The 25,589-nt window shown below is 41.7% G+C and overlaps 1 protein-coding gene across 6 annotated transcripts in view; it reads left to right on the forward strand.

Annotated features, from left to right (window-relative positions):
* shank3b (SH3 and multiple ankyrin repeat domains 3b) overlaps positions 1 to 25,589 on the forward strand; it is a 59,873-nt gene that overhangs the window by 10,560 nt on the left and 23,724 nt on the right. For all 6 annotated transcript variants that reach the window (XM_085386084.1, XM_085386086.1, XM_085386088.1 and 3 more), the window contains exons 2-6: positions 20,241 to 20,412; positions 20,561 to 20,764; positions 22,202 to 22,273; positions 22,692 to 22,800; positions 24,300 to 24,451. In XM_085386084.1, the coding sequence (XP_085242210.1) occupies positions 20,245 to 20,412; positions 20,561 to 20,764; positions 22,202 to 22,273; positions 22,692 to 22,800; positions 24,300 to 24,451 (705 nt within the window). In that variant the 5' untranslated portion in view covers positions 20,241 to 20,244. The remainder of the gene's footprint in view (positions 1 to 20,240; positions 20,413 to 20,560; positions 20,765 to 22,201; positions 22,274 to 22,691; positions 22,801 to 24,299; positions 24,452 to 25,589) is intronic.

A 25,589-nucleotide genomic window follows, 5' to 3' on the forward strand; every position in this document is an offset into this window, starting at 1 on the left:
GCCCTCCAAGCGCTAGCCGAGTCCCGTCAAAACGGGAGCTGCGCTTCCACGGTGAGTCCGCTGGATCCATTACTGGTCGCGTCGTTCTGTCAGGGCTCTGTGTGCGGGCAGGCAGAGATGAGGATCCAAATGCAGGACTCGAACACAGAATTGAAACTCAAAAAAACCTCAGCTTTATTGCTGGCAGAAAAACAAACATGGAGTGAGGATGGAACACTGAGACCAAGGACACACAGGCATAATTCTGAGGGTACGACGCAACACTGAGCATGGGAAAACACAGGGCTTATATACACAGGGTAGTAACGGGGGAATCGGCAACAGGAGGGAGACACAGCTGGGAGAGATCAGGGCTAACAAGACGGGGGAGCTAAGCTGCACACACTAACATAAGACAAAGACTTTCACAATAAAACAGGAAACATGAATTACTAAACAAGCATGCAGACTTTACACTGAGAGACAGACAGAATGACACATGGAATCTGAACTAAACTAAACGTGAGATATAACTGAGAACAAATCCTTAAGCACGGATAAACAGAAACAAGAAATAATAATCATCATCATCACTACGAGAAGAAAACAATCCATGAAGCAGAAATAAACCAAAACATAATAAACTCAAAATACTGGGTCCAACGGACCCAGAACCGTGACAAGTATAGTGTTTCAATCAGGAGCACAGGCAATGTCTGAACTAACAAATAACAGAACCTCAGTTTTGCTGTTAAGGTTTATGGACATCCAGATGTTTAGGGCCCCTAAACAATGTAAAACCAATTGCTAGGTCTTCAACTTTACTAGTAAACGTAATAGAGTATCGTCTGCATAGAATGACATCCGTTTTTAAAGTAGAGCCTAAAGGAAGCAGGTATAGTTCAGAAAAGAATAAGACCATGAATGAAGCCTCGAGGGACACCACAGGTTGGGGAAAACTCAACATGGCTCCAACCTTGCACACTGTGTCAAGCGAGAAAGCGTGATACTGTTGAAAGAAGCAGTGTAGCTTGACAATGAAGATTTCTTAGATTCCATGCTGGAATAAGGGGCCAGCTTATTTAACTGCCACTTACAAAAATAGTTCAATGAAATGTGTTTTTGAGAACACTTCATTATTCTGTCGGATGGTATAATCACTTTTTGGGAGTTTCCAAAAGGGAACCGTTCCCCACCTCACATCTGCCTCAACTTCAGACAAATGAAGAGGCAGCAAACGTGACTTCTAGAAAAGCAGTGGATGGGATGCATAAAAAGGATTAATCCTGGGGACACGTAGCATTTAGAAACTCCTGTGTAATCAAGCTTTTCATCAACAGTGCACGTCACAAATTTATATTTGAACAGCTGTCACATTGTTGGCTCGCCTTTTGTCTTTGCCTTCATTTTGAAGGTTAATCCGTCAAAACAACAGTGAAAAGCTCTAATTTATTGAGCTTTTATTTCAGGCACTGAGGCATGAAAATGCAGTTTGGCTTTTTCTGTGCGTTCTTTTGTTACGACCGATGAGAGTGTCTCAGTTCAAAACCCTCAGAACAGGTGGAGATAAAAAGAAAAATGCACACAGGAGTGAAAACCTCAACAGCTGCAGGGCTATTCAGAAATGCTTCGTCGGTGAGTTTGGCTTCAGAAGTGTTTGTTGCCTTTTTAAACAGACAGAGAGGGGGATTTCTCGGGTCTCACCATGCTAATCACAAGCAGAGAAAACATAATCTTCAGTCAGTTTAGTGTTTCTTGACTCCAGTCAACCACCTTCTCTCTCTATGAAAGGTTATTTGAATGACAGGAAAGTGATTCAGCGTCTCTGATTGGTAGAGCTGAAGTGGAAGCTGAAGTGGAGGCTGAAAATCAAACCCTGCAACTTAAAGCTGATTGCAGTGGGAACTGTCAAGGCAGCAAGTGGACAGAGCTGGACATTAATACAAGCTCTGTGTTTGAGAGTGCACCAGGTTATTTCAATAAGCACAGATGCAGTACACTGATTATATGACCTCCTCTTTTGGTGTTAGGAGCCATTATTTACTGGGAAAACAGGGAGCACAGAAACACTCAGTGAGCTGATGACAAATTGATAATAACACAATTTTCCGCTCATTTTGTACAACAGAAATTCAGCGGCAGAAGACAAAAGAGCTGAGCTGAAAAAACTAGGTTACAGTAAGTGTGTCTCCTGGGATTTCACTCACTTTTTGTCCACACTAGTATTCCACTGCTATTAGATGGATTATGGATCAGCCACAACATTAAAAAATCCACTTTTCCATCCATTGTCTTCCTCTTATCTGAAGTTGGGTCATGTGGGCAGCAGACTAAGCAGCATTTTCCTGGGGGGATCCCAAGTTGCTCACAGACGAGATGACTTATATAACATCTTTCAGTAATCTGTCTAAGGTTAGGGTTAGCGTCAGAGTTTATTTCACAATCACCTTTTATATACTTTTATAGTTATATATAGTTTTTCCTAATTACGGATTTAAAGGGGGAAAAAATCTGTTAAAAAAAACACTGCAAGACCAAACTGAATGTGTTGCACTTTATTTGCCTAATTGTTGTGTGGCTAACACAAACTATACTAGTGGATGTTAAGAGGTTAAAACCATTCATCCAGTTTGTTTTGCTCATGTAAAGTCAGGTTACAGTTGTAGTGGCTGAGCATTGTCCTCTGGATGTCATTTCCTCTAGCATTGTTTTCTAGTTCCTCTTAGAAGATCACGAGGCACTCCCATGTCAGATCTGCAGGAAGTTCTGGGTTTACCCCAATGTCTCCTCCCAGCTGGATATTCTCAGAAAAACACCAAGGAGAGACACGCAGGAGGATTGTCTGACTCTAAAACCAGAGGCAAAATGACTTGATCATCGTGTATCACAAGCATCGCATTAATGGTTGGTTCCTAGTGGGCATATAAAACTATGTTTGCAGAGGTAACCCTTTAAAGCAGCGGTCCCCAACCTTTTTTGCACTACGGACCAGTTTATGTCCGACAATATTTTCACGGACTGGCCTTTAAGTTGTCGCGGATAAATACAACAAAATAAAACCAGTACTGGTACCAAAAAAGAAGATTTATTCATAACACACGGGATAATGATAAAAATGATAAATGATAAAGAAAAAAAAATAATGCTAAAAACCACTAAAAACCCTGAAAACCATCAATTTCACACCTGAGCCTCAACTCTCACGGTACTGGTCTCATGATCTCATTCTTTTGGTTAATACCCAGGCTTAGATTGACTGGTAAACCTTTGTCTTCCAGCATTTGAAACCAGTTGCCTTTTTGTTTAGATCCTCTGTGTGCCAACCAAGCTCCTCTTGTCCGTTAGGAAATGGATATATTCCTTAGGGTTGTGGGGTGAAGTCTCCCTGGATCAGGCTTGTTCTGGCCCATGCCAAAGACAGAGTATCAGAATCTGGAGGCCTGTTTAACAGGCTCGGCTCTTTTGGAGCAGTATTTTGCATCGGCCATGAATAATTTCCAGGAGAGTGCTATTGTCGTAGTGTATATGGTGGTCTGCAGTGGTATTTAAAGTGGGAGGCAAATTTAAAAAAAAGCACGTTTAAGACATCCTCCATGGATCAGGGTTACTCTAACGCCTCAAGCATTCAGATGCTAATTGGGATCTTGGGAGACTGGAGGGCAGTTAAACACCTTGGGCTCTTTGTCGTGTTCCTCGAGCCATTCCTTAGCAGTTTGTATGGCAGAGGAGGGTGCAGTGTCTGCATATGGATATGATCCAGGATGTTGGACCTGTCACCCCATAGAAACATTAGAAGCGTTTTGGAGCAGAAATGATGACAAACAAAACTCTGAACATTTAACCAGAAAAACTCCCACATCAAGCAAGAACTGTAAAGGGTTCAGCTTTAACAACTACACAAATTTGTGTCCTCGGTTCCCAAAACACTTACAGAATGTTGTTAAAAGAAGATCTGATGCAACACAGTGAAAACTCTGCCTCAGCCCCAACTTTATTTGAGTTTTTTTGCAGGCATCAAACTCAAAATGAACTGCTATTCTAAATAAATAAATAAAAGTTCTCCATTTCATCATTAAATCCATTTTCCCCACCGTTTTTTAAATTAAATGTAGAGTTTAAGTTATAAAACGTCATACAGAATTCAATTTTTTTTTTAAAAACAGGGATTAGAAAAAAATGATTCAATTGTGATATTTATATTGATGATGTTTTTAATCTTGATTTTACCGAAATTGTCAGAAGCCCAAATGATCGTTTAAAATTATCATTGCATCCCTACAGTAAAACTATCCTGAATTAACCTTTAACAGTACGAACAAGTCAACAGTAGGAAAACGTCTTAGGAACAAAGACTTTATAAACCTTGCATACGTGTTTCTATGAATGTTTTTGTTTTTAGCTTTGTGTGACCTCTGCCCAGTGCATGCTGGGAAACTCTCGAGCCTGCTCTAGCTCTGAATAGCTGTGTGTTGGTGTAAAAGGAATGAAAGAGTCTTTTTAATTTGGTCCTGTGACGTTTTACAGGCTGACATGTCATCCTGTCTGCTGAGGATTCCTCCACAGGGTGAGATGTTAGAGTGAAATATATCAGCAATTACGGGGCTTTTACTGCAGTAAATGAAAGGAAGTGATTCATTTCAGGGAGCCGCTTCTCTGTGTCCTGTTGGCGCTGCTTGATTACCCTCAGTTCACTTCAGCATGCTGTCAAAATCAGCTTAAAGTGTGTTTGGGGTATTGGCTTTTATGGAAAACTGAAATTATGGTTGTGTAGTAATGCTGCTGAGAGCGGGGACCGCTTTGAAAATCCGCTGCTGGTGCATTCAAGGACACTTTCTCAGTATCTGAGATCTTTAAAGCTGGGAACTCAATGGAAAGATTTTAATGCAGCAAGCAACAAATTCAGACAGTTTTCAAAAGCTCACTTTCCGCTCAAAGCTCACTTGAAACATAGCTATTTATGGAGTGCGAGGGTACTAAAAAGGTCCAAACAGCTGCTTCATGTCCACTAAGTGTCCAGGTGTTCAGAAGTAGTACTGCGTATGTGCACAAAGTTGAAGTCCACAAGCTGGAAAAGTTTGTGGAGTTGGAATGTAATGAAATTAAACTTTGCATGATTGGCCAACACAACACCAAAGGAACAGATAGCGCCTCGTATTTTGTCACTAATCCCATGAAAATTTGGCATTTCGACCATATCATTGAGGTTTGTTCAGATTTAATTTAATTAATTTAAGTGTTCATACTCTCTATTTTGCCTTCATCATATTTGTAGTCATCAAAGCAGATCTGGCAGCAGCTCACGATTAGATTCTTAATATTTTTTTAAAAATACCAGAACAATACTACACCATACTCAGCTCGCCTGGCCTCTCTTCACCTTTTTGTCTATCCAGGATGAGCCCCATTTATGTTACGAGCCGGCTCAAAAGCTGCGGCATAAATAAATATGGAGACTAATACATAACAACGTTGGCTAAAATAGCTGGTACCACTAAGAGTAGTGAGCCACCATGAAAGGCTGCCTTTATCCACACCTGACTAGGTGTGGTCAATTAGCAACAGCTGAACACTCTTGCACTGCAGCTGCAAAGAGATGAGGGGCTGCAGAGGGACGCAACAGATCCATCTTATGGTTTTATTATTTGTTTCTAGTAACACCTTTAATGGATCAGCATCACCATAGCTGCAGCGTCAAGGTTGCTGAGGTGCAAGGATCAGTGTCTGCGTATGGCCATGTTAGGACATTGGCAGGTCACCTGATCTACGACCTCATTAAACACTTTCCTTATCATTTCAATCAGTACTTTCAAGCACAGACTGGATATAAAAGATGGAGGTGGGCACTGTGACATCACCTGCGAGAAATCATATTTTTGAAGCTTTAAAATCACAGTTACCATCTGAGCTTTGAAAGCAGGTGACAGAGGAGAGACTTAGACAGAGAAACCACAGGACAGGACACTCATGAGTCATGACTTGCCAGCTGCCCTGTTTCATTGTCCTTTCTGAATCTAATGAGAGTCATAATTTACAAAATGAACATCATACTTAATTCTGTAAATCATCAGATGTTATTTAATTTCTAGTCTGGTCTGATCCTGAGATGTGCGGCTGCGATTATGAACAACCAAACCAATTATTTTGTTGCCTCCCTCCTCACAATGCTGCTCTGGTTTTGTCTTGTTGTTATGAATCCAGCCAAATCCTTGACAGCATATGAATAATAAAACCAAATCAGCTTCTTAGTCCTGTGGTGAACAGCACATATGCTTTTTTTTTTTTTTTCAAAAGCTGGGTGTTAAATAACCATGATTGTAATTTTTGCCCTACTGAGATTGGTCTGTTTTTAAAAGTTTAATTGTTTTTATATGAAACTTTTATATTAAGCTTTTTTAACCGTGTTGTCGAAGAGCCTTTTAAGGAGTTGCCTTTTTGACCTCAGGGAAACAAGTCTGTTGTTTTTAAGAACAGGCATTAAAAAGAAAGCAGTAGTGTGGTCCTTTAAACATGAGTGGGTCCTGCTGAGTTCATAAATCCATCTTCAAATAGCTGAACTGCCTCTGAACTCCCATCTGCTTCTCCTCCCGTCAGCTTACATCGATCCTACGCTGAAAATCATTGCGTTCCCATAGCTTTTATTTCTTTAAACGCAGCTGAAGTGTCTCGGAGTGGATGGACATATAGACTTTAAGCTTATTGCTGCGATGGCTGAGCAAGCATGACAGACAGGAGAGGAGGAGGAGAGAGAGAGTCAGCAGGTTGATGTTTTAAACGGGATCTGCGAAAATTGTTCAACTCCGTTGCCATAGCAACAGCGAGCATGTAGATCAGGAGGCTTTTTTAAAAACACGCACACACATACAGAGTGACACAGTGAGGTTAGCACAGGATTCCCTGCTATTCCAGTTTCTATGACAACTCACAACTCATCCTCGCCTCCCCGTCTTCCTCGCTTTCATCCTCAGCTGTAATGGAAGCAGCCATTAAGTTCTGACTCCGGCTCTGCCCAGCTTTATCAGCGTGAGGGGTAATCAGCTGTTAATTAGTAGCAGTGATGATTAATATGAACAATGATTAAAGGAGTACTAATGCAGTGTTAGAGCATCAGCAGCAAGAGGAGCATCGGTCAGGAGAAGCTGCTGGGAGGGACTTGTGTTAAAGCTTTTTTCTCCTCTGACCTCTTTAGCTCGGTGGAAGCGATTGGACCATTTGGCCTGTCAGTGTTGTCCATTAAGGCTAACGACAAGGTCGAGTCTCTCTCTGCTTCATGTCCAGAGTCTCTTAGACTGTTTTCAACCACAGGACTTCGCAGGTTTGGTGTGTCCTTCTTATCACAGGAACTGCTGCTTTCCCTTTTTTTTTTTTTTTTTTAACTTAAATCACTCAAAATCACAACAGTCATCAAGCATGTTTCTGGTATAAGGTGAAGGCCCAATAACATTATACACTCAAGACCAAGAGATCCAACAAGCACAACAGCAGGGAGAAAAAAATCAGCTTCACTTTAAAAGGAAACAACAGTCAGTCTTCTTCATTCATGCTTCATCTCGAGGACACACGTGGTCTGATGTGGCTTTCATTTCCAATTAACCTGTTGTTGTGACTCAACACAGGAACCAAAAACAATACCTAAATACGTCGGAGAGCAACTTAGGGTTCGTTTCTTACCCAAGGATACTTTGGCATGCAGAGTGGAGCAGCAGTAGTGCTCTACCTCCTGGCCCCAGCCACCCAAGTAGTTTGTAGTACCTAAAGGTAACCAAGTTGTTTGTGATATCTTAACCAAACCAAATAATCTGTAGTAAAGGTGCTTGCAACTTAAACAAATCAGGAAGTAAATAAAAAACCAAAGCGCAAAACTCAAGCACTTCACAGGACATAAAACATGACTTCCTGGCAGAGGTGGGACCAAGTGATTGTTTTGCAAGTCTTTATCCTCAAGTCTCAAGTCAAGTCTCAAGTAATGTCAGGCAAGTCAGAGTCGAGTCTCAAGTCACTGGTGTAAAAGTCCGAGTAAAGTCACAAGTCTGAAATTTTGAATTTCAAGTCCTTTCGAGTCTTTAAAAAAAAACAAAAAAACGAAAAAAGCATGTTGCAGTTATATGCTAAATGTAAATATTAGACCATGTAATTTTAAAATCTGTGTTTTTCTCAACACATGACAAAATAGTGAACTTAGAAAATATACACAAATTGTGAAATTGCACCTCTTTAAAATGCAGCTCAATTAAACTTAGCTCCAAGAATAATTTTCACCGACAGTTCTGAGATAAGCTGCATGTTATTCTTGGATGCGGTTGTAGGACCGGCTTTAAAATCGCATGACAAAAATATCATACATATTAAAAAAAACTGCATCACCAACGTAGCCTGGACAACATTTGCTAGTTAGATGAAGTCAGCTATCTCATCTTAGCATATTTATATGCATATTTATAATTATACGGTTCTTGGAGTGAGTGCACACACTCATGAAGTTTAGTAACTTCAGGTCACTGCAACAAGCCCAGGTACAGTTTACCGACGGATGGGTGCAGGACCTTGAAATGCACCGTGTAGAAAGAAAGACCATCATGCGTATCATAAGTTTACCAGTCTCACAAATCGTCTTCATAAATACACATTCGTTAACCGTTTATTAATAGGACCTTTGAGCTCAAGGGTAATTAATTAGTAGTGGAAATAATTTCTGGTACGCGTTACAGAAATGTAGCAGTGACAATAATACTGTATGCTGTAATCGTACTGGGCAATTAGTGATACAAAACAACTGTTTTATCCTGTGAATAAAAGTATATGTTTTTGTCAATGTACCATAATAACAGAAGCGAAACACAATATTGTGTCAGGACAATTCACTATTTATGCACAATAAACAAAGGAGCATAGCGCGACAATTTCTGTTCAGCGCCAGACTTGCTTGTAACCTATATCACCAATTATGTTAAGAAAATGACGTATTAACTACTAAAAAACACTGACCTTCGTGTAAATGCTTGGAGCAGACTAACCTGTGAGCTGGAGTGTTCTGGGACGTTATATTTGATCTTTGAATGGCTGCAATCCAGGCCACCCGTCGCGTCTTTGTTACTTCGGAAACATGGCTCGAACAATTTCTCTTCAACGACGTAATCCGATAACAACCGATCTCTTTACCCGTCGGCTTCCCGTGGCTGTCATGCGACCGGCTATTGCAGTTAATAATACAACAGCTTCTTGACATTTTTGTGTTTCTTTTTATCGCTGTGTGACTGATTTCAATTGAAAGCCTGCGTGCGCTAGTACCTCTTGCCACGAGTTCCCAGAATCCTTTGCGGTTTTACCCCTGAATGACGTCACATTTTCAATCTCTATATAATATGCATGTTAAATTTTACATTTGGGGTGAAATATCAAGTCTTTTCAAGTAAACCGGTTCAAGTCCAATTCAAGTCCTAGGTCATTGGTGTAAAAGTCCAAGTCAAGTCACAAGTCTTAGAACATTTTTTCAAGTCAAGTCTAAAGTCATAAAATTAATGACTCGAGTCTGACTCGAGTCCAAGTCATGTGACTCGAGTCCACACCTCTGCTTCCTGGCAGAGCATTTCACTACTTAGGCCATTTCCATCACTTTAACCTGCTGACAAAGATGCAGTTTGTAGCTGTTATTTCTCTGAGGTTCATATTGTGGCAGCTGGCGGGTCAAGGCAGCTATGCCAAAGGACATATTGTACACAGGTGGCTTCTGACAAAACAGCATCTTATTGGCCCCTGGAATGAGAACATATTGGACAAAAGCTCTGAGAAAACAAGGCTCAAGGAGGAGGAGCTATCTGTTGTGACTGGTTGCAGAGTGAAGGGAAAGCAAAGCGAGAATAGAGGAGCATAAGGACCACTGACAACAAACAGGACAAAAGACAAACTACAGGAGAGAGAAGACAAACATTAAAGACATCCAGTAGTGGCAAAGAAACACCTGAAGACTGAAGAAATGCTTATTGCAATATGGGAAGTCCCCCCAGCAGCCTGAGCTTAACGAAGAAAACAAAGTGATGGTTCATGGTCACCTGATCCAACCCAAACTATTAGCTTTTCCAAAAAGGAAAGTTTGACGATCGATCTTAAAGGTAGAGAGGGTGTCTTCTGAATCTGAACTGGGAGGTGGTTCCACAGGTGAGGGCCTGAGAGCTGAAAGCTTTGCCTCCCATTCTACTGTTAGAAAGTCAGGAATCACAAATAACCCTCCACTCTGAGAGCGAAGTGTACTGTTGGGATATTAAGGTATTATGAGGGCTTTATGATATGATGGGGTGTTGTTATGGATCAAGTGAAGAGTTTTCAGGGAGCTTTACAACCAGATAAGAAATAATTACAAGTCTAGCCTAGAAATAATAATTATGTAGACTAGTTTTTCAACATCACTCTGAGACATGATGTTTCTCTTTACTGCCATCAGACTTTTGTTTAATGTTTGGTTGAAGGACATGTCCTGTCCAAAAATTACTCCCATGTTCCTCAGTTATGCTGGAGGCACACTAAGTATCTGATTAGACATTGTGGTTTTCAGGTTTTTAGGCCCAAGAACAATAACCTCCATTTTGTCTGAATTTAAAAGAACAAAATTACAAGTAATCCAGGCCATTATGTCTTTAACATAGTTCTAGTCTGGCCTAATGGATGTTAAATGGACTGGTTCTTTTATAGCACTAACAGCACTTTAACATGCCCCATTCACCCATTCAAATCATGTTTTTCTACTCCATTCGCAGTCCAATGAACACTTTGCGAAAAACTTGGGTTCATTATCTTGCCTAAGGATACTTGCTACTTCACATGCTAAATGCAGCAACCATCTACATTTTGATATTCAGCCATGATCAATAGAGTTCGGTGTAGGGTTGGGCCATATCATACCGTTCACGGTAATATCGGTATAATGTTGGGCAACGATAAGAAAATGAAATATCGCGATAGAATATGGGTAAAACGCGCATGCGCAGTGCTTTTGTTTTCATACGCACATGGCAGCGACTAAGAATGAGGAGGGCGAAAGCGGATTGTTGAATGAAAAGGATGAACCAGAATTGGTTTGCAAAAATGCTGCAACTTCAGTGGTGTGGAACTGGTTTAGCTTTTGTCCGTCAGAAACACAACAAAAAACTATTTTTGGTAGAGCATGCTAGCGGGCCGTCGTTATTACCGTGTTTTTTGGAAAATACGGCACACTTAAAATCAATTCTTTGATTTTTCTGAAAATTGACATTGTCCCTTATAATCCCGTGTGCCTTATGTATGAATTCTGGTTGTGTTTACTGACCTCGAAACGATTTTATGTGGTACACGGTAGAGATGGCACGATACTACTTTTTTATGTCCGATACCGATATCATAAATTTGGATATCTGCCGATACCGATATGAATCCGATATAGTGTGTTTTAATCAACATAACTATTTTTTTAAATATCTTGCTGCATTTTGTATAAGTTCATACTCAAGTTTAAAACAACAACTACACTAAAGCTATTCTGTTATACCTGTATGCAAAAAAAATATTTCATAGTTCAGCAATACTGATCAATCTAATAAACTCAAACCTACACCATCCTCCCTATTCTGGTATTTTAAAGAGTACTTAGCGTAAATATTAAGCAACCTAACTAATAGGGTTCCAACTCCCAGCAACAACAAAAATAAATAAATAAAAAATAGGGAACCACCCCTCACGCTCCACCTCATGATGCTTAATCGACGTAATCAACCTTAATTTGATGCAGTGTGAAAAAAAAATGCACAGAAATCAATTATTTTTCAATATATTAAAATATTAAATAAATTCAACATCTTTCTTCAACAAAATTGCACACTGCACAGATGGTACCTTCCCAAAGGAAAAAGTACTATAGCTTACATATTAGTTAGGTATATATATATATTAGACTTAATAGTTACTATATACAGTAATGGACTTCTATTCATTTTACATCAAATTAAAACTTTGGGTGTCAGATAATTATTTATCAAAAGCTAGACATTTTAAATGAGAATAAGAAAGAAAAATATGTCTTTGTGGCCCCTTTTCCCTGTTAATGCCCTATCGGCCCCCCTGGCTAAACTTTGCTAAATCCGCCCCTGCACAGTTACCAGCGTCAGCTACGTAGAAAAAGATCCTGGTGTAGAAAGTAATATTAAATAAATTCTAACAACAGCTTATCAAGCTGAAACGTGCTGCTGTTGTTCAGCCGCTGGTTTCCTCTTTCTGGTGCAAAGTGGGCCAAAAACAAAGAAGCGATACGGACTCACGACAGAAAAGCCGATCAGCTGATCATTAAGCAGTTTCATGATTGAAGTCGCAGCAAGAAGAGGCAGTCGCTCCATATATCGTTTGTTAAGCTTAACGCAGGAATGCTTTACAAACATTCAGAGATGGACTTACACACTTGCTTTACTTCTCTCGGGGATAACTTTGTCGGAGATGAAATGCCGGGTTGCTAGCGAAGCTCCACATGCTATCCAGACCACCGACAGGTCCCGCATGCCACAGCCGCTCTATCACGTGATGCATACTGCTCCGACGTGCTAACGTTCTGAGGCGAGTTACGGCGTGTTGCAAGTTTTGTGAGGTGCTTTCGTGATATTTAATGGATCGGATTACATTTTTTATTTTTCTCTGATATCCGATCCAGTAATTTAGGTCAGTATCGGACCGATACCGATACGTAATATCGGATCGGTCCATCTCTAGTACACAGCGCTCGAAAATCTGTCAAATGTTTTAGTACGACTTTGCTAAGGCACGAAGCCGCACCGCTTGATGGATTGTCTGAGCATTAGGATATCGTAGGCAGGAGCCTCGCGGAGTGGTACGTACTGTGCTTCAACATAATATTACCGTACTGTGTGTGTGTATAACCTCTTTTTAAGTTTTGTGGATATTATACATGGTTATGCTGAGGATATGTCGGCCAATTTCCACTGGAAATGCCTTTTGGTTAAACTGTCAGCAAGGAATTTGCATTTGCACTGCAAATTTTTTATAAAACTTTAATGCACATATAAAACAGCTGTTTGTTTAAGTGAAAATACATTGATTTTTTTTCACTAATAAAGTTGTGGAGTTGTAAAGTATTTTGTCTAGTGTCAATTATATCGTCAGTTACATCGTTATCACAATTTTTCAAATGTATATCGTGATAAATATTTTTGGTCATATCGCCCTGCTCTAGTTGGGTGTCATCTGCAATGGCGTGAAAATGTGTGCAGTGTTTTCTTATAGTATTTCTGACGCAAAGCATGTATAATTGCAGTTAAAAGTATGGGTCCGAGCATGGAACCCTGTGGAACACCATGACTTGCTTTAATGTGTGACAAAAACTCTTTGGAAATAATCTGCTGAATATCTAATAAGTGCGCATGCGCCAACCAGCGTGCAGCCTGTTACAGTCGCTCCTGCTTTTCTCTTAGTTTAGCTCTTTTTTCTTACGTATTCTTTTTTTTTTTTTTTCTGACTTGTATTTTCCTCCGTTTTCTATCTCTTACTCAATCACGTGGATTGAGAGAGTTTTTGTTCTTCTGGTGGCCGTGGAACTGTTACTTTTATCAAGGAACGGGACCGCGGCACATCTCCTACACGCACGGACTGTTTACTCCAGAGATCAGCTGATCGCCCTGATGCCGGCCGGCTCGCTGGCCAGGCCCGCAGAAGTACCAGCTGAAATTTGGAGGAAAACACATCGGGGATGCAGAGGTCAAGGACAGAAGAGAAGAAAAAAGGTGACGGTGAGACAGCGGAGGCTCGAAGCGAGGAGGAGGTTTAAACCGTGTCTGCCGTCTATCGTGATGGGAAATGTGCGATCGTTGGCAATTAAAATCGACGAGCTCTCAGCACTGGTACGGAGTCAGAGGGAATACCGAGAGTGTAGCCTGATGTGTTTCACCGAATCATGGCTGCACCAGGACATTCCCGATGAGAATGCTTCCGTGGAAGGCTTCCACACTGTTCGGGCGGACAGGGACAGCATCGCTAGCGGTAAGCGTAAAGGAGGTGGGCTTGCTGTTTTAGTTAACAACCGGTGGTGTAACCCTGCCAACATAACAATCAAAGAAAGGATTTGTTGCCCGGACACTGAACTGTGTGCTGTTGGACTCAGGCCGTATTATTTACCCAGGGAATTCTCTCACGTCATCTTGGTGGCTGTCTATGTTCCCCCCTCTGCTAACCCCACAGCTGCATGTGACACTATCCACTCTGCCATAGCTCGGCTACAGACTCAGCACCCGAGTGCCTTTATTGTGATCTCGGGTGACTTCAACCATGTATCACTGGACAATACACTACCAACATTCAAACAATATGTGGACTGTCCCACCAGGGGAGAGAAAACTTTAGACTTACTGTATGCTAACGTCAAGGATGCATACAGCTCCTCCTCCCTCCCCCCACTTGGTAGGTCAGATCATAACCTGATTCACCTCACCCCCCGCTATGTGCCAATTGTGAGGAGGGAACCTGTGACCACCAGGACTGTTAGGAGGTGGTCAGAGGAGGCAATAGCGGAACTACAGGGCTGTTTCGAGGTGACCGACTGGGAAACACTCTGTGAGCCTCACGCCGAGGACATCAATGGGCTTACTGAGTGTATCACAGGCTACATAACTTTCTGCACCGACTCCATTGTTCCAGCTCAGACTGTTCATTGTTACCCAAATAACAAGCCGTGGGTGACTAAGGACATCAAAGCCCTCCTCAACAACAAGAAGAGGGCTTTCAGAGGGGGCAACAAAGAGGAGGTGAGGAAGATCCAGGTGTTACTAAAGGACAAGATCAGAGAGGCTAAGGACAATTACAGGAGGAAGCTGGAGTGGAAACTCCAGCAGAACAGCATGAGAGAGGTGTGGAGGGGCATGAAGACCATCACTGGATTCAGGCCAACCAACAGCAGGGGAGCTGAGGGAGGTGAGAATAGAGCCGACGAGTTGAATCTGTTTTTCAATAGATTCGACACCACAGTGTCTGCTCCTACCCCCACAACCTCACCTGCAGTCAGCCTGGAATCCAGAGCCACACCACTGTGCCAGCCTCTCTCTTCACATGTTGCCTCCTGTGAGATTCCTGACACCCCTCCCCCACCCATCACCTTCACTCAATACCAGGTTGAGATGCAAATGAGGAGACTTCACTCAGGCAAGTCTGCTGGACCAGACGGAGTGAGTCCCCTTGTCCTCAAGACCTGTGCCCCCCAGCTGTGTGGAGTCTTTCATAAACTGTTTATGCTGAGTCTGAGTCTGCAGAGGGTCCCGGTGATGTGGAAGACATCATGCCTCGTCCCTGTACCAAAGACGCCTCGTCCCAGTGGCCCCCAGGATTACAGGCCCGTGGCACTGACCTCCCACATCATGAAGACCCTGGAAAGGCTCATCCTGGACCAGCTGCGACCCATAGTAAGACCACATCTGGATCCCCTTCAGTTCGCTTATCAGCCTCGTCTCGGAACAGAGGACGCCATCATCTACCTGCTCAATCGTGTCTACACCCATCTGGACCAGCCGGCGAGCACTGTGAGGGTCATGTTTTTTGACTTTTCCAGTGCTTTCAACACCATCAGGCCGACCCTCCTGGGTGATAAGTTAGCAGCGATGCAGGTGGATGCTTCTCTGGTGTCCTGGATTGTTGATTACCTGACAGGAAGACCACAATATGTACGTCTCCCACAGTGTGTGTCTGACAAGGTGATTAGCAACACAGGGGCACCACAGGGGACTGTCCTCTCCCCCTTCCTCTTCACCCTCTACACCACAGACTTCAGCCACTGCACAGAGACCTGCCATCTTCAGAAGTTTTCTGATGACTCTGCGGTGGTTGGATGCATCAGCAGGGATGATGAGACAGAGTACCGGGCTGTGGTCGACTCCTTTGTCACGTGGTGTGAGCAGAATCATCTGCAGCTCAACGTGGCAAAGACCAAGGAACTGATCGTGGACTTCAGGAAGACCAGGAAACACTTGACCCCTGTTTCAATCCAGGGGGTCAGTGTTGACATTGTGGAGGACTATAAATACCTTGGAGTACACATTGACAATAAACTGGACTGGGCTAAAAACACCACAGCACTTTACAGGAAGGGCCAGAGTCGTCTCTATTTTTTGAGGCGACTGAGGTCCTTCAACATCTGCCAGAAAATGCTGAGGATTTTCTATGAGTCTGTTGTGGCCAGTGCGATCCTCTATGCTGTTGCATGCTGGGGGAGCAGGCTGAGGGTCGCAGATGCCAACAGACTTAATAAACTGATCCGTAAGGCCAGCAATGTTGTGGGGATGGAGCTGGACTCCCTCAAGGTGGTGTCGGAGAGGCGGATGCTGTCCAAGATAAAGACAATGTTGGATAACACCTCCCACCCACTCCATGACATGCTGGTCAGTCACAGGAGCTCGTTCAGTGAGAGACTGAGATTACCGAAAAGCACCACTGAACGACACAGGAAATCATTCCTGCCTGTGGCCATCTCCCTGTACAACGCATCCACTTAACACACTGTTTGCTGCTACAGCTACACATGTTTCTTTTCCAACTATTTATTTATAAGTGACTTATGTATGTATGTATGTATATATATGTATATATTGTACTATTCTTAGTTAGCGTATTGTCTGTCTTGTCTTAATGTTGGTTTAAAATGGAGCACTGTAACAAAAAATAATTTCCCCCAGGGATCAATAAAGTATTCTGATTCTGATTCTGATCTAGTGCAGCTCCTTTAATCCTTTTGATATGGCCTTCCTTTTAATTTAAAAAATAATAAAGATCATAAAACGTTATCAAAACATGTATGTTACAATTATCAACAAAACATATAGTACTATTAAAATACTACATTATTTTCAGAATGAATATTGCAAGATAACTGAGGAATGAATTTCATCCAGCTCCTCTTTCTCCTCTTTCCTTTCCATTCCCTGTCTAATAATTTTCACACAGCAACTAAACTTTAGTCAAACTGTTGTACAGACACTTCCCACTGTGTGAACGCTTGGTTAAGGGGTGAAAAACAGGATGTGATGTAACATCCTGAGGACATTATTAGCGTTGGAGGAGGTGGAGGTCATATCAGAGTCAGCAGCAGACTATATGAATAAGATATCGTCCCACGATCACAGAGAATTAAACTATGAAGATACCTGGTGTTTAATTACATGAACGCTGATGTGCTACATTTGGTGTGCGGTGGAAAACACTAATGGAAAGCAGCCATTTTAACTGTTAACCTCTGTAAATGCAAAATATCCCCTGTGAGAGATGTCTGTAGGAGGCTGTTAGATTCATGCCAATATCTCTGTCATAATAGAGACCATTTTTCAATCGATATTTTAATATGATTTTAAGGTCTGGACATCTCTTCATTTAAACTTTATTTAAAAGTTAAAGTGGGTCCATGATTGTGTGTCCCAACAAAGCAAAAGTGTGCAAAGCTGACCCAGTAACTGTGTCAGAGGAAACTGAGCACAACAAGTAGAAGCAATGTGAGGATAGACAGACAACAAAAAGGCACATAGAAGGTAATAAATAGAAATAATGCAACAGACATGGGTTTCATTCAGAAACAATGTGAAATGAAGGATTTAGACTGGAGACAGGTTGCAAAGTCACTTGCAGATGTGCAGCAACTCTAGCCAGTCTAAAGCAGCTTGAGTAGCACAGTCTATATGGTAACAGCTGATCACTGGCTCATGCAGACTGGTTTAGGTTCAGCTGAGTTTGATTACATGGCCTGTCTGAATAAGCACACTATTCATTGTTATCTTTCACTACTGAAAGGGTTCTCATTCTGGAGTGTTAGTATTTTGTGAACTTAACACGAGGTGTATTTTGGCATCTGTGCCTTGATGTGCTGCCTGTTGAAGTACAGTGGGGCAAAAAAGTATTTAGTCAGCCACCGATTGTGCAAGTTCCCCCACTTAAAATGATGACAGAGGTCAGTAATTTGCACCAGAGGTACACTTCAACTGTGAGAGACAGAATGTGAAAACAAATCCATGAATTCACATGGTAGGATTTGTAAAGAATTTATTCGTAAATTAGGGTGGAAAATAAGTATTTGGTCACCTCAAACAAGGAAAATCTCTGGCTCTCACAGACCTGTAACGTCTTCTGTAAGAAGCTTTTCTGTCCCCCACTCGTTACCTGTATGAATGGCACCTGTTTGAACTCATCATCTGTATAAAAGACACCTGTCCACAGCCTCAAACAGTCAGACTCCAAACGCCGCCATGGCCAAGACCAAAGAGCTTTCGAAGGACACCAGGAAAAGTATTGTAGACCTGCACCAGACTGGGAAGAGTGAATCTACAATAGGCAAGCAGCTTGGTGTGAAAAAATCAACTGTGGGAGCAATCATCAGAAAATGGAAGACATACAAGACCACTGATAATCTCCCTCGATCTGGGGCTCCACGCAAGATCTCATCCCGTGGGGTCAAAACGATCATGAGAACGGTGAGCAAAAATCCCAGAACCACACGGGGGACCTGGTGAATGACCTGCAGAGAGCTGGGACCAAAGTAACAAAGGTCACCATCAGTAACACACTACAACGGCAGGGAATCAAATCCCGCAGTGCCAGACGTGTTCCACTGCTGAAGCCAGTGCATGTCCAGGCCCGTCTGAAGTTTGCCAGAGAGCACATGGATGATACAGCAGAGGATTGGGAGAATGTCATGTGGTCAGATGAAACCAAAGTAGAACTTTTTGGTATAAACTCAACTCGTCGTGTTTGGAGGAAGAAGAATACTGAGTTGCATCCCAAGAACACCATACCTACTGTGAAGCATGGGGGTGGAAACATCATGCTATGGGGCTGTTTTTCTGCCAAGGGGACAGGACGACTGATCCGTGTTAAGGACAGAATGAATGGGGCCATGTATCGTGAGATTTTGAGCCAAAACCTCCTTCCATCAGTGAGAACTTTGAAGATGAAACGAGGCTGGGTCTTCCAACATGACAATGATCCAAAACACACCGCCCGGGCAACAAAGGAGTGGCTCCGTAAGAAGCATTTGAAAGTCCTGGAGTGGCCTAGCCAGTCTCCAGACCTCAACCCCATAGAAAATCTGTGACGGGAGTTGAAAGTCCGTGTTGCTCGGCGACAGCCCCAAAACATCACTGCTCTCGAGAAGATCTGCATGGAGGAATGGGCCAAAATACCAGCTACTGTGTGTGCAAACCTGGTAAAGACCTATAGTAAACGTTTGACCTCTGTTATTGCCAACAAAGGTTATGTTACAAAGTATTGAGTTGTATTTTTGTTATTGACCAAATACTTATTTTCCACCCTGATTTACGAATAAATTCTTTACAAATCCTACCATGTGGATTCATGGATTTTTTTTTTCACATTCTGTCTCTCACAGTTGAAGTGTACCTCTGGTGCAAATTACTGACCTCTGTCATCATTTTAGGTGGGGGAACTTGCACAATCGGTGGCTGACTAAATACTTTTTTGCCCCACTGTACTTGTTGCAAAGAGATAACAGTTCTTTGAATCTGTATTAGTTTCTTCTGTGAGTATGCTAGGGTTCTGCTTGGGTTCAAGTGACATTAATAAAATCATCAGCTGCCGATCCAAGGCACACGTACCTGTCTGCTAGTTTTTTGGAACCGCATAGATTCATCTATGGGGCATTACACATACACAGCACCAACTGAGCATGCACTCTCCACATATGTGGACATCCCAAAATGTGATGTCCACATATGTGGACAGCAGGTCCTAGGAGGTTAAAGAACTAAAATGGCACGATAACTTGTCCATTCTGTTGTGTTTGGCGTGTGGAATTTCTAAGACAATTTTTGCAACCATATAATCCATGCTTAATGGTCATCTGGAACCTATTGTTTGTGCATATTTTTGTTGTGCAAATGGTTTAGCTTTTTGCCAGTCACTGCTTCATTTCATTTTTATTTGTTTGTGCTTTTAACAAAAAACTACTTGGTTAGATTTAGGTCAGGTTTAGACACTGAGAATAACTTGGTCAGGTTTAGATACTGAGAACCGCCTAATTAAGTTTAGGCACAAAGAACTACTTGGTTGGTTTGACATGAAGATTGTGGTTTGGGTTAAAACAGTCCCCCATCCATGATGACTTGGGAGTGGCAGAGCTGTCTCAGTGATTTACCAGCAGCTTTGAATGGCATTATTAAATCCAGCGGGTGTGACAAGGTTCTAAAGTTTTGCCTATATCTGCTCTGTGATTAGTGCAGCAGTCATAATCACCATTCTTTCTGTTTCAGCCACATGCCTCTGAGTCCGGCTGCTGACACCAAACATGATCGCCCGCGGCAACAGGCGGTTACAAACGGCAACCCGGCAGGCTCTGTTGTTGCCAGGGACGACGAGGGAGAGGACACGCCCACTGGGAACAGCATCGTCGTCCGCATCGGCATCCCGGACCTGCAGCAGACGGTAACACACACGCACACACACAGGCGTACTGTGTGTCGATGTACAGTTTGTATATAAACATAAGGCACAGCACAAACCTGTCTGTCTGTCTGTCCGGCTGTCTCTTTCTCTGTCTGTCCGCCTGTTTCTCTGTCTCTGGCTCTCTCAGAAGTGTTTGCGGTTGGACCCAGAGTTACCAGTTTGGACCAGTAAGCAGAGGGTTCTGGTGACGTTGACTCAGTCTCTGTCGGATGTTTTGAACTATGGTCTCTTCCAGCCGGCGTTCAACGGCCGAGCCGGAAAGTTTCTGGACGAGGAGCGGCTGCTGAAGGAGTATCCTCTCCCGCCCATCACACCCATCCCGTACCTGGAGGTAAACTTTACCTCAGTGTTTCTACAACACTGAAACATACTAAAACGTACAGCACTGCTATAACTTATAGAACATTATATTAGGACTGAAGTGTTGTAATATTTAGAGAAAACCCTGTAATATTTTTCTAGATTAAAGTTCAGTTAATCAAAAACCCATGTAGTTTCAATTTTCACATTTAAGTGAAGATATACATAACAAACAGATATTTGAACCTGTGGATTAGAATATCAACAACACCTCTTTAGAGCAACTTTCTTCCAGCAGGCTGTTTTCTCTTGTTTAATCTGCATGCAGACCTGGCTGTGAAGTTTTCTCCCTTTGTTGTTTTTTAGTAAAATTAACTCTTAATGATACAGACAAACCTGTGCACAAGTATAAATGCAAACATCTGCATCATACTAATGCAGTCAGAGTATCCCCCAGTCTCTTTTGAAAAGTAGAATGCAACTAACTATCAATACCATAGATAGTATAAAACAAGGGATGTCAAACTCGTTTGTTTTTTTTTATCATGGGCCACATACAGCCTACTTTAACCTTAACTGGGCCAGACCAGTGAAACTCCCCTTTCTGTCAGTATTATTTACACATTTAAGCCTTGAGATATCTTAGTATAAGAAGAAGTGCAATTTCAACAGTGCGTTTCAGTTTTTTCTGCATGAAAAAGAAATGCTGCTGTAGTAAACGACTACTGCAACTCTTAAATTGTAAGGAAAAAATAAACAATTTCAATAGTAGATAGTGAAAAAAAACAGGAACCTTTCTGTCATTTAATTTTTTCTGTATTAGACCTTAGAGGAAGTCTTTACTACTAAAGATAAACTAAAATACAGTTAAAATCAGCCCCAGGGCCTAATGTTTGAAACCTCTGGTATAAAATATGGATGTAGCTTACATACATTTCCCTGAAGCACCTTAAACCTGCTTTCTTTCTTATGGGCAGTAGAGGGCGACTTTTGTGGTTCCAAATAACTTGCAGTGGTAGACGTGTTTGTGAAAACAGATTTCCGTATGGAGCTCTGTAAACACTTTCTTGATCAGTTTATTATGGTCATTAAGTTATGGTCACAATAAAAATCAATAACGGGGATTATTTACAAGATGCTCATTAGCTAATCATGAGTCATTCACAATTGGCCAATGAGCATGTGATATCACAGTAAGCCCCACCCCTTTCAAAATAGACTTCTTGCTGTGGTTCCAGCAATTTTTCCCACATAAACATGCTGCTAATACACCAGAGGGCGCTACTGAAAGAGGTTAATGTCAGATATTTTTAACAGGGAATGACACTTATTGCTCTTGGCTGTTTGGTGATCTTTTTAATCACAGACCGATTTAAAAACATGACGCTAACTCTTGAAATCTCCTCTACATGCATCATGTAGCTTCAGTTTATTCCAGACTTGACTGTTTGTGTCTCTTTTTTTGAAGTTTCGTTACAAGAGGAGAGTTTACACCCAGAGTTACGTGGACGACAAACAGCTGGCAAAGCTGCATACCAAGGTAGGAAACACAATACTGTTAATGCAAGATTTAAATGCTGCAGAATTATTACAGTATTAATGCAAAATGCTCACACTTTGTCTCTAAATAAGGACACAAAGAGTTTTACTGCTGTATTCCCACAGTTACAATACTGCTGCAAATGATGATATGAAGCTTGGGTGAAATAAATAATGAAAGGATTTAAATAAATATGTACAAAAATAGTTGTACATTTAATATGCAGAGGGATGCTTTCGGAGATGTGTTATTTATATTTGGCTGAGAGTGCAAAAAGGATCAGGAAATTTTAGCAGCGTTTGCTTCACTGCGACTCCTCCACACTCACCTCAGATTTAATTTAGGGAGTTTGTGCTGCTTCTTCATAGAATATTATTCAGTAAATAAGAAAATTATGTTGTGTTTCTTTCCCTGTTAGGCCAATCTGAAGCGCTTCATGGAACATGTTCACCAGAAGAATGTGGAGAAGGTCTCCAAGTGGTTGGAAAAAGGCCTCGATCCCAACTTTCACGACTCTGACACGGGAGGTGAGCAGAAGCAAATCCCTTCAGCATCATTTTTCAGTGTGTGAAATTGCATTTTGGAAATATAAATATAAACATATTTCTGCTGTGCAATTCATTTTACTAACAGTCCAAGAAGTCTGACCTCCAGTTTTGTTGAATTAAACTTCTGTATTGTATTTATTGGCTGGATGCTACTGAGCATAATTAGCATGTATCTGTATCTGTGTAATGTATTTAAAGGGACTGTTAAAGCTAATTTGGATTTTCAAATGTTTCCACCTGAGTGAGAGAAAGTCCTCCATAAGCCAATTGCTACACAAAGAGAAGGACTAAAAAGGTTCAGTTTTAAAGAGTTCAAACACTGTCTTTCCATGAAGTTTTGAGTGGCTATGTATTAGTAGGCAGGTTGGTGGGTGTCTCCATGCCAAATTTTCTTAGGCAAGGAACCCCAAGTAGCTACCAAAATGTTTATTAGAGGGTGTCTGAATGTTAGATAGGAAGTAAGTAAAAGTTTATATGTATGATTGGGTGAATGAGACATGTTATATAAAATGCTGAAGTGGAGAAGAAAAGTATGTATGAACCAGTCCATTTACCATCACTGGCTCTTCTTTCCCAAAACCATCCTAGCTATGATTAGTCTGAGAAACATCCTACAGTCTGAACCCACCACATGCTTCCCTCAGGCAGCATCATTAGAAGGCACCGCATCCATATTCACTGCTTTGCAGATGATACCCAACTTTATCTATCCATGAGCCAGGCATGAATGAGTTTTTCCTTCCCAGTGTCACCAAGTGCTTGCTCAAACAGGGTCCTTTGATTGTCTCTGTTATTGTAGCATCTTTATCTTGCAGTAAAGGTATTTAAAGCCATTAGAAAACAGTCATGGGTAAACTTTTAAAGAAACATTACTAACACACTTGCATGTGCAGCTCAATCTTACCTGACACAGAAGGAGCCGGGAATGTACTTCATACTTTTCTTGGTTAGCAGCGACTGGGTTTAAATAAATTATTGCCCCCTGCTGGTACTGCAACTTAAGCGTGTCCATTTCACGCCTACGAGAGGCAAAACCGTGACATCCACACGATGAACCAGTGGGTCTGTTACATGCTCTGCAGTGATATAGGTGCTTTATAAATAAAACTGAATTGAATTGAACATCATCCCCACTTGGTTTCCATGTTGCTTCTCACATATTAAACAACTTGTAGGTGGTTTTCTGATTAGCATCGATACCCCTTCTGTTATCTGTTATGTACCAACCTCTGAATCCATTTTAAGACTTCCTGACTCACTGTTAGGAGGCTGTTTTTTAGTTTCTAATTACAGCTTTGATGAGGCAGACGTGAAAATGTACGTTTATACAGTTTTTCCAGATTTTATTTCTCTCAGGAGTGTCTGATCTTCGGCGAGTGTCATTGTTCAGTTTGCCCTCACAGCTGTGGAGCTGTTACTGACTTTAAAGATGGATATTCTCCTTCAGCCTAACAAAGACTTGTTTCCATGTGCCTCAGAGTGTCCTCTGACTCTGGCCGTGCAGCTGGAGGAGAGCTGCGAGCTGATTAAAGTTCTTCGCAATGGAGGAGCTCACCTGGACTTCAGGACCAGGGACGGCATCACTGCCCTTCACCGGGCCGTCCTCTGCAGAAACAGCGCCGCCCTCACCGTAAGAAAACACTTTTTTTTCTCTGGTTCTGTCTCCATGTGTTCACTTTATTTTGAATCACACCACAGCTCGCTAATTTTTGTAGGTTTCAGCCAACAAAAAGACATTTCAGCCGAGCTTTTCCATCTTGTGAGCTACCAAAGTCCTGCTTCCTGTCTGGGTTTAACATTAATATACAGCGATGTTTCTTCAGTGAGGACAGAGTGACTCATTCCATCTGACAGCAACATTTAAAAAAAACCCGACTGAAAAAACACATCACCTGATAAAATCCACCAACTCACCTTTATATAAATGTCGGCTGCTGCCTGCCTGTTCAGTGTTTCAAGCTAGTGAGTTAATGCCATTAAATACATTTTTTTTAACATAAGCAAGCCAGAGAGCAGTATTTATACAACAACGTGTTTTACAGGAAACAAGATTAAAGGAACAGAAACTTAGAATAGCTAGAATATATACGGTGGCCCTGAGAGGCCAAATGGACTGCAACTTAAGAAAACACCAGCAATAAGAAAAACGCTGCAAAAGCACACAAAACTCAACAGAAATAGGAAACACGACAACAAAAATGGTAAAAAAAAAGAAAACAGAAATAGTAAAAAACACATGGAAAGTTTTTCTGGGGAGACAATAACCCGACGGACCAGTTGCAGGAACCCAAAACATGGTAGGCGTGTTTTATCATGATTCATATAATACTGACGACGGATTCTTAGGCTAATAGTTAGGCTAACACACTTATCTCTCATCTTTTCTTTCCTCACAAAACCAACAGATCCTTCACTTCTTTTCAGCAGGCAGGGCCTCCTTGGATAACGATGTCTAGTGATAATTGTCGAAACACCCGATGAATCCAAGGTCCACTACTGACGATGTGTCCCAAATTTTAACAATTTAGATCAGATCTCTAATCCCTGAACCTAACCAGGGAAAATGTCAGGTTAGCCTGGGTAAAAGAATGAGATTTGAGGCACACAACGATGTGTGCTGCTGGTAAAGTTGCTGGGCTGCTTTTCCTCATAACAGCCATCCCTCAAGATTTTCTCCATTAAAAGCAGTACATTGTCCGGGATTGTAACATCTAGTCCTTTACTGAATCAGTGTCTCTCAGCGCAATTCTTTCCATACTTTGGTTCCT

This window comes from Rhamphochromis longiceps, linkage group LG17 (genome assembly GCF_057381845.1).
Source record: "Rhamphochromis longiceps isolate RC_006_pf linkage group LG17, R_longiceps_female_GT1.1, whole genome shotgun sequence".
Classification (NCBI taxonomy): domain Eukaryota; kingdom Metazoa; phylum Chordata; class Actinopteri; order Cichliformes; family Cichlidae; genus Rhamphochromis; species Rhamphochromis longiceps.